At 44.6% G+C, this 15825-nt stretch overlaps 1 protein-coding gene across 1 annotated transcript; it reads right to left on the reverse strand.

Annotated features, from left to right (window-relative positions):
- Nucleotides 1-7909: 7909 nt before the first annotated feature.
- LOC123080914 (uncharacterized) lies at nt 7910-10981 on the reverse strand. Its single transcript, XM_044503856.1, has 6 exons — nt 10637-10981; nt 10268-10374; nt 9909-10175; nt 9649-9816; nt 8526-8615; nt 7910-8409 (listed from the first exon to the last, which is right to left on the reverse strand). Exons 1-6 carry the CDS (start codon nt 10927-10929, stop codon nt 8222-8224), a joined length of 1113 nt encoding a protein of 370 aa, XP_044359791.1. The 5' UTR covers nt 10930-10981; the 3' UTR covers nt 7910-8221.
- Between the last annotated feature and the right edge of the window lie 4844 nt (nt 10982-15825).

A 15825-nucleotide genomic window follows, 5' to 3' on the forward strand; every position in this document is an offset into this window, starting at 1 on the left:
ATTTGCTATGCGTCTCCGTGGCTAGTGGCATCGATGGTGACTACGCCGGCAACCCTGTGGCTAGCGGCGTCGACGATGCCGACACCGCAATGACACGCCCGTCGCCGCCGACGTACCTGAGCTCATGAAAACAACGTGCGCGTGACCACGCCTTGTTTTTGTACTGAAGAAATGCATCGTGACCACGCCGGGCTGCCGCTAGCTGCGGCTGCTGATTTTCCAACGCCTCCGACCACTCCAAATTTCCAAGTTTCCAACTGTCAAAGCCGAAGAGCTAGCCCAGCAACTTCGATCCCTATATAACAAGCCCGAGCCACAACCCAACAGTAAACGAAGCATCATAATACATACTGCTTGCACATAGTCATAGACACGCGTACGTGCGCAGCTGGGGCGTATTCTTCTTCACCTGCTTCTGCTTCCAGAGAAAGAATGGCGGCCAGGCTCAGAGGGCGAGCAACGGCGGTCGAGGGCAGGCTCATGTTCAGCGTCGGCATGCTCCGCGAGATCAAGGACTGGTTCCAGACCGGCTTGGGTCTTCTGCTAGCCGTTGCCCTACTCGTCTCCTCCATGGCTGGCAGCGACGATGACCTGTGCAGCCGGCGCAGTTGCTTGCCTTGCCGTGCCCTGGCCGCCGCTGTCGTGCCGCAGCCCAGCGCGAGGCATCTCAGCTTCTGCTGAGATGGTAAGGTCGCCAGCGAGGTCACTGGCGAGGCCCAAGGTCACGGGCAAGGTCATGGAAGCTTCACGTGACTCGCCGACCGGCCATAAGGAGGCCTTCAGGCAAAGGAAACGTTTACTCGGCCGCCAAAAGATGAAGTAAATATTGGGAGATTTTTAGGAAGAGGAGTAAAATTTTACTCCCTTAAGCCGAATATGGGATCGGTTGGGTGTGGTATAAAGGAGCAAAACAAAAAATTTACACCCTTATGAGGTTATTGGGATCGGTTAGAGATGCTCTTAGTCTGCACATTCTATCTCTCTTTTGTTCTCTGCTGCCTGTTTCCAATCGACCATACATTAGATGTCTTTGCGAACTAGATGCGAATGGTAGGCATTATTAGTGTCGATGCTTGCTTCTATGCATCATATATGTGTCTAAATCGTAGGGGTCTACTAAATCGTGTGTGGTTCCTGTTCCTACCTCTCCTGTTATTATCATATTATCATGATAATCTACGATGTGTATTAAGCAATTTTCTTTCGTTAAAGGACACTTTTATTAACCCAGAATATTCCTGTTTCTACTGTGGGGTTTAAACAACATGGCAACCGTAGTAGGACTTGGCTTGCTAGATCTACATTGCTCGCCTCCGATAGGAGAAGCGCCCTTCGCTGGTGCTTGTGCTCATCAACAGCAATAGAATTTTTTTGCGAATACGCAAAGCTTGTGTATCTTTTCATTGATAGAGAGAGAAGAATGAGTACAACGAAGGGTATCATCACACATGACAAGAACACAAGGAGGCATGAAAGTGGTGCTTGGAGCATATAGAGAGAGGGTGCTCAGCCCAACCATAGTAAATAACGCAACTAAACCCACCAAACCTAAAACTAAAGGAGCAGGCCGAAGCAGCAGGATGTCAAACAGCTTCAAATTCAACACCCTGCTGCTTTCAAGAACGGGGAACGACATCGTGACATCGCCGCCATCCGATCCGGAGAACCGGACCTAGGGTTTTCCCTGATGCTAGTAGAGGGGCACGGATAAAGGCCATGGTAGTGCCTCGAGGAAGAAAGATGACACCCACGAGTGTCGCCGCTGCCAGCATCGGCAAGCCGAGTATACATTTCGCCTGGCCTAACTCCGAGCAATCCCAAAGCCACCAGATCATGATCCGAAGATGCCGGAGCAAACCTACAAATCGACCGCTACCTCAGAAGGGTGTGGGGCTGCACCTGCCGCCAGAAAAACACGAGCTTTGGAGCCGACAAGACGTGCAGGGAGTAAAATAATTTTCAAACTTTTGCTGGGAGAAGAGAATCATGTGTGATTGTGACATCTAATCAAGACACATCACCCTCATATGAGGAAATAATCTTTGTCAGTGATGCATAGAAGCTGCTGTACAAGTGTTCACCGAGCGTGCTCGTCATAGCTCTTACAAGCGTCCAGTGGTGGAGAATACTTTTGCAAAAGTTGCTGCCAAGGCCGAGGGTGCTGCTCCCAAACATGGTAAGCATGGACGGGTGGTTCTTCTATTCTATCAAGAGGAGAAATAAGACGGAGACAACCTCCGCTCCTGGTCCTGATCCTATCTCATTTTCAGCGGCAATGTCAAGAGAGAAGCTGGACCAAGAAGACGGTGGATCTGCAGTCATGACAGAAGACCAACTCGCAAAAGAGAATGACGGGTTCTGTGGAAGCAACGGAGTTGCAATCTTATATGATCGTCACAAGTGTCCAAGCAGAATAAGCAAGGCCTGAAAGTTGGTGCATCAACAATATCAGGTATGAATGCACAAAGTGGTGCCGTGGATGTGCCCGTCACAAATGCCCAGACAGACAGACAGAAGAGTTAGAAGCTAATATTCTTGTTACAGGTTGTTCACTATATTCTCAGCCTGCAGCTGGAAACGAAGACAATGAAAGTGTGGGAGTGAACACTGTTCAAGAATCTAATGCTTCTCTGCAGGCGATGGTGCCTGACGTCACTGCTAGAACAATTTTCATATACACACACACGGAGGTCATTGCTAGAACAAATGTCACATACACACACACTGAGGTCACTTCTGGAACTAATGCCATATACACACACGGAGGTCACTGCTAGAAGAAACGTCATAGGTGTCACTGAGTTTAGTGAATGGACCAGTGTATCTCCCATAGACGTGCGACAAGTTGCACAAAAATTTATTTTGGCTAGATTTCTATGTACAGTTTTCATGCAAGACTTCTTATTTCAGAAATTGACAGAAGCACTTGTATACACTAGAAGAAATCAAGCATCTAGGCAAGCCTAAAAAATGAATTACATGCAAAATTGATTCTACGACATATTATGCTCGTCGATAATCGATGTTCTTAACGATGACGTGTAAAGGGCATGCACATATTGTCAACTTATTGAATGTAACTTGGAGCACATTTATAAACAGTTCAATTTATACCATAGAAGATTATATAAATATGTTACGTAATAAAAACACTAGAAAACATTAGTAAGATTACAAATATGTTACCTAATAAAACACTAAAAACCATTAGAAAGATATTAGTTAGACATTACACTTTAGAGATCTCCACCATGATAGTTAATGATATTAAAACATACGCGAACACATACACACAAAACATACATATCTTGGTGGCCTGGAGCCTGACGTCACTGCTAGAACTATTAATTTTATTGACGCACACAATTTGAATTTAGTTGAAATGAAATTATCACTAAAATACATTAAAACTAAGAACAAAGAATTACAATTAATATTTAACAATATTGTTATGTGGTTCCACACATAAAACATTATAATACAACAAAATTATACTAAATGATAGAAAATTATACTTGCCAACAGTATAATACAATAAAAATGCACTTACACAAGTATAAATGTTTGGTATAAAACGCCTCGGGTCTGAATCATGTTTGGACCAACCCTGCATGTTTGGCTCCGGCGTGTTGGCATGGTTCCGATTCCGACGACCTAAGTTTACATGTTTGGCTCTGCCGACGACTATATTATCTCGAAAGGCACTACACAACTACTCCTTCTCGTCGTCGATCCACCACCACCTCCTGGCTGCAATCACCCACCGCCACATCCTGGAAGTAGTCTAGTTCAGACTTGATTGGACTGAGCTCCCATTCAACACCAAAGAATCTAAAATTCAGGCCGTAGAGGTTGTCGACATCGTGGGCGTAGAGCGAGCAGTCCAACATCCCCATGTCGCTGCCACTGGCGCCTTCGTGGCTCGGGCCAGGCTATCCCTGGATGGGAAGAACCTGGTGGCTTGGGCTTGCCAGCTCCGGCACAAGCGTCATGGCAGGATGATGGTAACCTGGCTCCGGTTGCTCCTCAAATCTTGGGCCTGGCAGCTCCCGGAGCGGGAAGACCTCCAATCTTGGGTCTGGCAGCTCCTGGAGCGGAAAGACTTCCAATCTTTGCCATGGCTGCTCCTCGGAGGCTGGGAGTGGCTGCTCTAGGACCTCCTGGTGCTGGGAGGCGGCCTGCAACTGGTCCTTCTTGATCTTTGCCGCGGTGACCTTGATATGACTCAGCACTGTGGCCTGGAGCGGCGGCGAGACGACCTGATATTGATGCATAACCCAGTCGGTGGTCACGGAGCTGCCGTCGTTGGCATGGGCGGCACTGCAGAAGGTCAGGTAGTAACGCTTGTACCGGATGCTGACGTCGCTGTAGCCGGGGCGCAGAAGGGTGAAACTCCCAAAGGTTGTCCTCTGGCCGCACCACACGCCGCCGACGCTGCCCTTGACGACGCGCTGCATGTGGCCTGCGTTCTTGGACACGATGGGGGTGTCGAGGAAGAAGACCTCGTGGCTGCCCGGTTGGCCGTGCTTCGCGAAGAGGTCCTGCGGCGGTAGGCTGCATAGGTCGTCGTCGATGGCGATGTTGGCGAAGGGCGGGTCCGGGAAGCCGAGCGCGCCCTGGAAGAGGTAGTGGGCGACGATGTCGTTGTCGGTGGGCTTGTCCTTGAAAGCCGGTGGCGTGCGGGGGTCGAATTTGATGGACGGCGACATGCTGCTGGGGTCGAATCTTGGATCTGGCTGCTCTTGGATCGGGAAGACCTCAAATCTTCGGCATGGCTGCTCCTGCTCGGGGTGTTGGGCGGCCACGGCGGCTTGCAGCCGGTCCTTCTTGATCTTGGCCGTTGTAATCTTTATGTGGATGAGTACGGTGACCTAGAGCGGCGGCAAGACGGTCTGATACTGTTGAAATATGGGGTGGGCTCTAGGCCCATCTAACAATTTCAGAAAAATCTCTAAGGGCCCATGTAGGTGCCATGACAAGGGGTGGTGGGAAGTTTAGTCCCACCTCGATAGTGAAAAAGGAGTTGGACCTCCCTATAAGGGATTCTCTTCCACATGCTATTAGAGCTTGAGAACAGAAGAGGCCCTCGCGCACTCCTCCGCCCCGCCCCGCCTTGCCGCGCCGCGGGAATGAGCCGAGTCGAGCTCACATTTATGCGCTTATTTTTGTCGGTCAAAAACGAAGAGCTTCTGACAGCTGGGCCACGACCTGAAACATCAGACCGTGGGTTGTCTCGGACGTGGGTTCAGCCCACATCTCTCCACCCAGATGCGGACACACACACACACCCACCCACCCACACACACACACACACACAGATATATATATATATATATATATATATATATATATATATATATATATATATATATATATATATATTTGTGAGGCGCTGGCTAACCCTATCCGCAACGAACAGATCACATCTGCTCCATGCGCACCGCCCCTGTCGTTCCTAATGCTGCTGCTGCCGCTGGCGACTCCATCCCGTTCACCGCGTACAGGGTTGACGGGAGAGCAGGTCTCCGAAACCCCGCCTCTTTGGATCCTGTATGGCAGAGGGGCGATTAGGTTTTTGGGAAGCGACTACGCGACTACTCGCCTATGTTCGTCTACTTCCTCTACGTCCGCGTCGCCTTCATCATCACCATGTCCACCAACGCCGAATGTCGTGGAATTGTCATGGCAGATGTCCTAGTGGAAGGACTTAGTCGTGGAGCCATCGCAACTAGGTTAGCTTTAAGGGGTTAATCGGGACAAAGGACACAGGGAGTTTATACTGGTTCGGCCCCTTGCGGTGAAGGTAAAAGCCTAATCCAGTATGAGGTGGTATTGCTAGGGTTTGGATTACTAGGGAGCGAATACGCTTGACCTAGTTCTCGATCTCTTGTTTCTTGCCCTAAGCCGTCGCCGGGTCATCCCTTTATATACACAGGTTGACGCCCGGCGGCTCACGGAGTCCCGGCCGGCTCATACATAACGTGTCTGGCTCGATGACTAACTAAGCTTGCCTTACAAAACAAGTCATACACATATGGCGGTTCACCCTCTTGGGCCTCAAGTCGCCTCTGGGTCTTGGGCCGTCAACGGGCTTTACATGATCTGCCATCTTCATTGATAAGCCGCCAGTGGCATGACCCGGCCCCTTCTGGGCGGTTCATACCCAATAGTCATATCCCCAACATTAGGCCCGAGGTTGATTTGAACTTGTTCATATCAATCTTCAATATTTGATTTGTCAAAATCTTGCATCGCCTTGTTTGATAAACCTTGCTGTAAACCGCCATGACGTCAGCTCGTAGAATTTTCTTAAACCGCCATGACGTTATTCTGCATTAATTTCACACGAGGCCCAGAACATCTTAACTGATCCTTATCTTAATGAGCATCCTGAAAACTGAGGCATCCATATAGCCACATGATGTTCTTAGCCTCCTTGATTCCCGCGCATGCCTTGTATCCACCGCCTTATAAATAGGGGCATGGGGTCTTTATCATTTTCCCCCTCGTTTCCTCCTTCGCACGGCCGCACCAGTGCTCGAGCTCCGCCGCCGCGACCTCCGACCGTTGCACCAACCTAGGCCACTGCATCGACCTGATCGGACCAGAGAACTCCGGCGAGCCACCTCTGCTCTTCATCACCCGTAAGCGCACCTCCCCCCTTTATCTCAGATCTGCACTAGGGTTCGGGCTGTTCATCGGTGTTCTTGCCGTTCTTGCATTGTTTCCGTCAACTCCGATGGCTTTCAATCTAGATAGGCCATAAGTCTTGTGCGGAAGTAATCTTAACATCATTTTCATCATTAGAACAACATCTCTCCATAGAAGATCTCATCAGAGTATCCAAACTTTTCCACTGCCGCCACCTTAGGCTAGAATTTTACTGCTTTTTCTGAATTGTGGTAGATCCAAACTTATTGCTCCAGCTTGCGAAGTTTGTTTGTCCAATCACTTAGTAAAATTTGAAGTACCATAATTGTCACGACGGCTTATACCGTAAACCGTGATCCACCATACGCCTCATAACTTGCATGACCCAACACTGCTTCTCCGGTTTAACCATGCTTTCCTCTTTATAATTTGATTCTGCCCAGTATATGTTGACTTTTAGGCCCTGTCCGGTTTAACAACACAATCCTTAATCCGGTAGGTACCATTAGTCCCCATTTAAGCCGTCAATACTTCAATGTTCATCGCCCGGCTTAATCTATTAACTGTTCATAGCATTTTATCTTTGAATCAATGGTCCGGTTTAATAGCATGACCTTAAACCGGTAATGTTTCCTTCGCTTAGGACTTTGCAACCGCCATCTTCTGGAGTCTTCTTTCCTCCTTCGACGTATTTGGCCCATATACTTTTCTTGTGGTTGTTGAATGCAACTGCCATCTTTCTAAGAGCAGCGTCCTTGATTTTCTGCACATCTGCATCTGTGAAATGATCTGTTAGGGTGAAATGTGACATGAGAGATTCCCAAAGCCGATCTTTTGCTCTTTGGTCGACAAAAATAAGGTCTGGACGTTCCTTTGCTTGCTTTTTCCATTCTTGAATGGCGATCGGAATTTGGTCCTTCACAAGAACTCCACACTGACGAACGAACTTGCCCGCATTCTTCTTAGGCTCGCTTGGTTCGCCATTAGGTTTGATGGCATCCATGTTGTACTTTACGTCATCCTTCAACTTTTTCGCCGGGCCTCGCACTGTCCTAAGCACCTCAGCCTCGTCTATGGCTAGATCCTCAGCCAGGAACGACACCAAGCGACGCACTTTCAGCAGGAGAGGCCGCCATGGAGGGAACAATCTTGGATGGAGCCCAGCAGCTCGAGCACTCCTCGCCACGTGAAACGTACCGCAGTACGTGCCTCTCCCAGTAGTCGAAATCTTGCTTGGTCTTATGGCTTCCCCGGAAAATTCAGGTAAATCACTTTAGGCACATAGCACTTAAATTAATTTGTGGTAAACAAGGTTTATTTTTCTTTCCCACAACAGCCTCCCAGCCTCTGCACCTCTGACATTACAATCCTGGGAGTGGGAAACCACAGTAAAATCCAATGAAACCAGGGATACCATCACCGCCACTCAAACAACACCATCAACATGTAATTTAAACACCCCCGTGATACGTGTGAAACAAACCCAGAGGTTTGACTGGGAGCAGCCCGGCAGGAGGCGGCGCCGCGCACGCCAGCCAGCGACAGCAGTTCTCGGACAGCCAGGCAGTCCTCAGTCCTCACCCCAGGCATCATCGCGCGCAGCTTGCCGGGCGGTGATCCGGCTCCTCCTCGCCTCCTCCTGCTCCTTCCGCTCGCCTGCATCGATGGTCGTGAACTGCTTTAGCCCCATCCCGTGGGCGATCAGCCTCTGCGCCGTTCTCGCGGACGTCTTTGGTCTTGGCGTCGGCGGTTCTAGGTCTGCAATTCAACATGGAAACAACATAAGGTGGAAGGTATGAGCTATGAACTACACACGATCCTTAGGGACAAGAAGATCAAGCTGAAAAGGATTAGCACAAGGAACAAGCTGTTACCTGTACCGTCGATTTTTGCCAAGAGATCGTCATTATCCTTTAGTGACCGTACTTTGTATCTTGGAGGCACGCAAGCTTGTGCCTCCTTAGCTACAGGAGTACATGACAACAGGCCAACAGGTCAATAGGCCAGAATAGAATCAATAAAGCCAGAAAACAGAAGTACAGACACCTTGCAAGTTCATAACATCAGCATGAAGTTCAAGTTTCAGCAGGATGGGAAAAAAGGTTGAACAATCATCAAAGTATAAGCTTCAACGATGAACCAAGACTAGAGTAAACTATGCATTCTGCTTTCTACTAAATCATGAATTCTGCTCCCTACTAAATTTTGCATTCTGCTCTGTAGAAATACCATGTTCTGTATGCACACATATCAACATTACACATACATCATGAAATAAATGGTACAATGCAACCTAATTGGGATAAGGGAACTGTCCAATTTGTACTTTTTCTCTTTGATCATGTTTTGCACATTGTATCTTGGAGGCACAGAAGCCTGTGGCTCATTAGCTCCAGTACAATAGGCCAGAATGAAGCGATCAGAATGCATCGATTAAAGCCAGAAAACATAAGTAATAAAAAGCTTGGAAGTTCATGTGATCAGCACAAAGATCTAAGGTCCAAGAGAATGGAGAAAGACTGAACCAGAACGACAGTGAATAGCTTGAGCAATAAACCAAAGACTAATAATCAATTATGCATTTGCTGTCTAGGTTGGACTTCATAACTGTCATGTTTTGACTGAGCGCACATATCAAAATTACACATATATCATGAAACAAACAAAGTCCCGCACAGCCGAGTTGGAAGAAGGGGATTGTAATGGTTCCCTCTAATAATTTAGCTATGGAGTTATGGTTAGCTATCATAACAGTTTAGCTAAAAAATCTGGAGAACTGCCCTTCTGACGGAAATAATTATGAAAATGGAAATAATGCTTGTCCAATGCACCATATTTGACATCAAAGCTTTGCTTCCACAGGTGGAGTTGTGTACTTGTACAGTTCGATAATAAAAAAGTCTAGGTTACACAAGAATGTGGCAACAGTTACTAGATCAAGGTATACGAAGAAACATACAGAAAGATTACTAGAAGTAAGTGTAACAACCAAATTACCAGATGACGGGGTCCGGAAAACTGCAAGTGCAACTGAATCATTGACCCAGCGGACGGCAACTCCATGGTCTCCAAACTTCTCAAAGATCCTTTCCAAATCTGTTGTGCGTGTGCTAGGTGGGAAGTCGTAAAGAACAAGCGCGTGCCTTGTCCCAAATCGTTTTGCAGCTGCAAAACCAAACAAAAAGAACAAGAGTTTAGTTTACCCACCGTGAGCAAGCCAACTAGACAGAGAAGACTAGTCATCCTGAATAAATTACCATCCTTATTATCTTTTTCATCCGCATGACCCTTTGATCCACCACGAGCTGGATCAGACCCTTTGTCATCCAGATCCCTCTCTGAACCGCACTGGTCGCTGTATAAAACACTCTTATCATAGAGAAAAGAACCCCTTCCCCTCCTCTTGGTCCCTGAAGATGAAGTGCCACTTTTCTCTGAAGAACTACAAGGTGTTGTCACCCTCGCCTCTTGCATGAGGGGGCGCACCGGTGTCTCATCGCCTCGGTCCGCAATAGCCTCCCAATCTGCATAGGCGTCAGAGGAAGAATGTCAGTGTCTCAGTTTTGCCTGAGCTGTTTCCAGCTCAGCACAGAGACAGAGGCTACTAGAATAATACCGTCATCTTCATCTCCCTCCTTGTCGTCGACGCTAGACAAGGCTTTCGAGTCCATAGATCCCGTAGAGGCCTCTGGCGATGCAGAATTCTCCGCCGTCGCATGATCCCTTCAATGTAAATTATCAGAAGCAGAGCAGGAGTTGGTCAGGTCAGGTGGCCCAAACAGGGAGCAACTGCAGCTGAATTTGTTCAGATCGTGTGCCACATTTACGTGATTCGTGCTCTGCTATCTACGAGATCGCGAGCTAGAAGCTACTCGAATTTACAGAGAAAACATCACAATTTTTCCAAATTGGCAAGTCCAGGTCGAGCAGGCCAAGATTCGGTTCAGAAGCAAGAACAGAGCTTGGGATAGGAGGAGGAACAAACCCTAGGGCCTGGGGCCGGGGGGCTTCTTTCTCGGCGCGGAGGCGGAGGACGATGGCGCGGGAGCGGATGGCGTCGGCCTGGAGGGTGTTCCCGCGGGAGGCGTGGAGGCCGGCGAGGTCGCCGAGCGCCGTGGCGAGGCGGAGATCGGCGCCCGCCGGCGGAGGCGAGGGGGCGGCGGTGGAGAGGCTGGAGACCACGGACTCGAGGAGGGAGATGGCGCCGTCGACGTCCCCGGCGTCGACCAGGTCGTCCACCTCCTCCGTCCAGCGGTGGCCACCGGCCGCCGCGGCCATCGGTGGGGGTAGGCTGGGCTGGACTCTCGCGTGGACTGTAGACAGATGGGAGACGGTGGTGGTAGGCAACTCAGGCAGTCGGGGGCTCAAGTGTGGGCCCCGCACACAGGTGTGTCGTGCTACAAAGTTCATGTCACAGCTAATTTTTTGGTGCTTTATGCTTTGTTTTTGTTTTTGAGGGGTGCTTGTGCTTTGCTAAAGTTGCGAATCAATTTCTCATGATTGGACCATTTTCTTGTCTAAAACCTTTTTTTTAGGGTACCCTTCTCTAAAACTTCTTATTCAATCAATCAAACGAACTAAAAGAGTAAATTACACCGCGTAGCACTCAACACGTATGTACAACTTTCATCCAACACCTCATTGACTATGAAAATTGGCACGAACCACTTTGGTCCAAAACCGGTATAGTTGGGTTAAAACCGATGATGGGGTTGTTGAGTCGTACGAGGCGTTGGTTCATGGCATTTATCAAAGTTGTTGAATCAAATCTTTTGCAAAAAGGACCTTGCAAGCCTCTCATATAACCGCAGTCCAGCTAATGGTTATACACCGATTCACACCCAATTTTTCATCGCAAATCCCTAATGCCTAGAGCCCTAGACCTAGCTTCCATTCGCCACTCTTGTTTCTCTTCCTCTACTACTCTGGCAGTCGCGGCATGCTCCGCCAAGGTTGACGGTGAGGCAGCGCATCCTCTTGTGCATTGCTTTGTCCTCATCTACGTCTACTCCTCCCTCTCTTCGAATGGACGGATCTCGAGTGATGCTTCGTCATAGTGACATGATCTCATGGTCTAAGGAACTGATACTTGACATGAAGATAGTTGTAACAAATAAGTAAACGATTTGATGCTAAGCTTACAGTTCGGTCTGTCCATCACATCAATCTCCTAATGATATGATCCTGTTATCAAATGACAACCCATGTCGATATATGGTTAGAAAATCTTAACCATCTTTGATCAACGAGCTAGTCTAGTAGAGGCTTACTAGGGACATGTGTGGTTTATGTATTCATAAATGTATTTAAGTTCCCGTTCAATACAATTCTAGCATGAATAATAAGTATTTATCATGAATGAGAAATATGATAATAACCATTTTATTATTGCCTCTAGGGCATATTTCCAAAATATGCTAGAATCCCCTCGCAGGGGGTGCCCGCTATTTAGGATGATAGTATCACCCATATTAGTATAACTCAAAAGATAAAACGTTCTGGATGTGTTCTCGCCACGAGATTCTTATTTCGCGGGTACGATGGTACGGGCAAAGTAAACTCGCACCCCCGCGCGCACTTTGGCCCTGCCCATTGTTGGGCGAGACGCCCCAGTCTCTTTCCTTCCTTTTGCCTTTTCCTTTTTAGTATTTTTTCTTTTTTTTTCCTTTTTCAAAAACCCCCAGGACTTTTTTGTGTTTCCAAAAAATGTTCATGAATTCCAAAAACTCTTACCAATTCAAAAAATGTTCACGAAGCATGTTCACTAATTTGTAAAAATGTTCTGTATTTCAAAAAAAAACTCAAGTAAAAAAATGTTCATGAATTTGAAAAAATACTAGAATTTAAAAAATGTTCAACAATTTGAAAAAAATGTTCACGAGTTCAAAAAATATTTTTGGATTTCAAAACTGATCATCAATTTGAATTTTTTCCCATTTTATCAAACAATGTTCATGAATTGGAAAAATGCTCATGAATTTAAAAATGTTCTTTAATTTCAAAAAATATTCTATAATTCTAAAAATGATCATGAATTTTTAAAATCTATGAAAGTCAAAAAAATTGTTCATGAATTTCAAAAATTGTTCGGCAATTCAAAAAATGTTCACGAATTTCAAAATCTGTTCCCAAAATTTACAAAATGTAACAGATTAAAAAATGTTCGCCGAGTCAATAAATTTTTGCCGATTCAAAAACTGTTCACATATTCAAAATATGTTTGTTAAGTTCTGAAGTTGTTCATAATTGTTTTTTTAAGTTGCTGATTCAAAAAATGGTTGCACATTTCAGAAAATGTTTCTTAATTCAAAACATATTGTCTGGTTCTGAAGTGTTCACAAACTCAAAAATTGTTTGGGAATTTTAGAATTCGTTCCCAACTTTAAAGAATGTCACCGATTCAAAAAGCATTCAGGTATTCAAAAATTGTCCCTAATTGGAATCGCTTTCCAAATAATAAAGTAGGAAAAAGATAAGAAGTAGAGGTAAAGGAAAAAAAGAACAAGAAAAGATGTAAATAGAAAACCGAAAAAACACAAAAAAAATGGAAAAACCTTAAACAGGGAAGGTTTATGGACATTCCCAAAAAACGGTGGGAGAAAGGCACAAAAAATGGAAAAACCTTGTTTTGGGATTTATTTGTCAAAATTTACTCAATATAAACTAATTTTCACTGAATTTTAATTTATTGAAATTAGGTTGAATCTGACCCAAAATTTCAAGTTATATATTTCGATACCCATTGAAATCTTTAAGTAGTACATTGAAATTTTGAATCCTACTTCCACACCACTTCAATTCAGTAGTGTTTGTTGACATATTATTCCCACTTCTATTCAATTTCTTTACAGTCGTAATATAAGTGATGCTATTTTGATACAAAGTATATATCATGCACGTGTTGTCAACTTATTACCAAACACACTATAATTTGCAAGAAATATTAACCACAAGAATACCCATAAAGAATACAAGTCAATAGTTAAACTTATATTCTAGAAGTTTCTATAAATATGTTTGCCTAATCATATACTAATAGAATGTTGTGATTAAGTTATTTGTTGCACTTTAGATATGCCTTGCCATGATATTAAGTATGCTTAAAATGTACATAAAGCAAGCGCAAACACGCGAAATTCACAGTATATAGCTGATGCAGTTGTTAAAAAACTATAAGGTTGATTTTGTTACAGATACATTTTAACTTTAGCACAAGTCAAGCACATTTTTCAAAGATGGACATAAAAAAGTTATATAATGAACAACACACCGATATGTTGCAACAACTAGGAGGCTAAATATGTTCACTATGTAATTATACTCATTAAGATGGTAGCAGTACAATAATATTTAATACATAAGTATAAAACTTTAGTATACATTGCATTTATTTTAATGTTTGTCATCAAATCAAGAAAGATCATTGGAGATGATCACCTAGGGATGGGCACTTTGAAACCAAAAACCGAAAAACCAAACCGAATCGAACCATTTTAACCGATTTATCAGTTTATTTAGTGCCCGGTTGTACGTTTCGGTATGAAACTTATTCCCTATTCAGTGTTCTGTGTTACGTTCAGTTTCCATAGCACAAACCTTATTCACCTAAGAAACCGATCGGTTGATAGATTGGTTGTTTCTCATTAGAATGCAAGCGCTACAATCAGCAACTCACTCTGCCTGTCCGCCAAACCCAATAGCAGATCCACAATCATCTTTAACTAATAATATATTTTTCCATCCTATAAAAAGTAATAAATATTTTCCCAGCAAACTAAATGGTTGGCATGACATCCGTCTGTCTAGCCGCTCACAAGTATTATTTCGATGGCTTCTTAAAGTTCGAATCTCCTTTGAAAAGAAAGTTCTAATCTCTCAATATAACTATTATATGGAACACAATGCCAATGATTAGTTTGATCCATTTGAAATATTTTACCATTGTTTTGCATGCAACGATAGTCAAGAACTATTGGATTTTTCCGTCAAGTGTATGTATGCGCACCTAATGGAATAAGATATTTTGTGCATTGTGGACAAGGCCCACTTAGACCGATGGGTGCATGTAATTCGGTTTTTCGGTTAACCAAACAAACTGAACGGATATATTTCAATTAATATGGTTCGGTGTCTAAATTTTGTGTATTTAATGCGGTGGCCATTTTCTCAAAATCGAAATTATAAAAAATTGAATAAACCAAACCGTATTAACCATAAAAACCGAACGCCCAGCCCCACTAATACTGGTGGCGAAGCCTTCTGTGAAGAAGACAAGTTTATCGTCGGTCTGAGTCACCCTCTTCACACATGCATAGATACGACGCTCAAGGCAGATTGACTGGATACTGATGGGCCTCATTTGCACTTACACCGATAGATGTGTAGTGGCTGAAAGAAAGAAATCCACTTCGATGGGATTCAACGTTAATTCATTTGCGAGTTAGTAGGATTTAAGAAATATCAAATCTGTACCACCTCTAACATTAGTAGGATTTAAGAAATATCAAAACTATTAGTAAACAAAAAGTAAGTAAGCATTAACCAAGATGTATTGCTTACAACTAAGTCCGTCAAGAATTATTAAACATGATTCCTTTTACTGATCAAGTTTTGAGATAATATTGGAGCCATGTGATAAGCAAATTATTAACCAATTTTAGTATTATTAAATTACTCAAAAAATAAAACAATAGAGTAGAAAACACATAACTCACATCAGTCCATAATATCACTAGAAACTGACTTGGCCGAATATTTTCCAAGTGCAATAAGATGATGTTATATTTCTTTCTTTTGCGGGGAGATGATGTTATATTTCTGCCGAGTTTTGTCAGTATTTCCGAAAGCTGAGGTGAGGTAATGGGTAAAGGAGGGGCCAAGCATTTGGGTAATTGTATGCTGGGAGAGTGGGCCTTTCTAATTGTTATGCTCTCGTCTTTGGGTGTTCGGTTTGTAAAACTCCCTTCTTAATTAATGAAAGTGGCTAGTGTTTTGCCACTTTTGAAAAGAAAAAATTACGACCATTTGGCTCGTTGCTAGTAGATCACTTGCTTGTTCTAAATAGATTTAACTCGCTAGCTCACTCGCTTTAGCTAGTGCTAATATTCTCATTTCAGTTCAATTCAGCAGTGCCTATCGACAACCTACTCCACACGTGTGGACCTGCTCAAAACA

The sequence above is a fragment of the Triticum aestivum genome, chromosome 3D (genome assembly GCF_018294505.1).
Source record: "Triticum aestivum cultivar Chinese Spring chromosome 3D, IWGSC CS RefSeq v2.1, whole genome shotgun sequence".
NCBI classification, from domain to species: Eukaryota; Viridiplantae; Streptophyta; class Magnoliopsida; order Poales; family Poaceae; genus Triticum; species Triticum aestivum.

Bases quoted from the DNA above. Each gene is read 5' to 3' on its own strand.
- LOC123080914 (XM_044503856.1), bottom strand. From the start codon at position 10,929: ATGGCCGCGGCGGCCGGTGGCCACCGCTGGACGGAGGAGGTGGACGAC. The intron at 10,375-10,636 runs GTTTGTTCCTCC...TTTACATTGAAG, and splicing joins CCCCGGCCCCAGGCCCTAGG to GGATCATGCGACGGCGGAGA. The intron at 10,176-10,267 runs GTATTATTCTAG...ACGCCTATGCAG, and splicing joins GGAGGGAGATGAAGATGACG to ATTGGGAGGCTATTGCGGAC.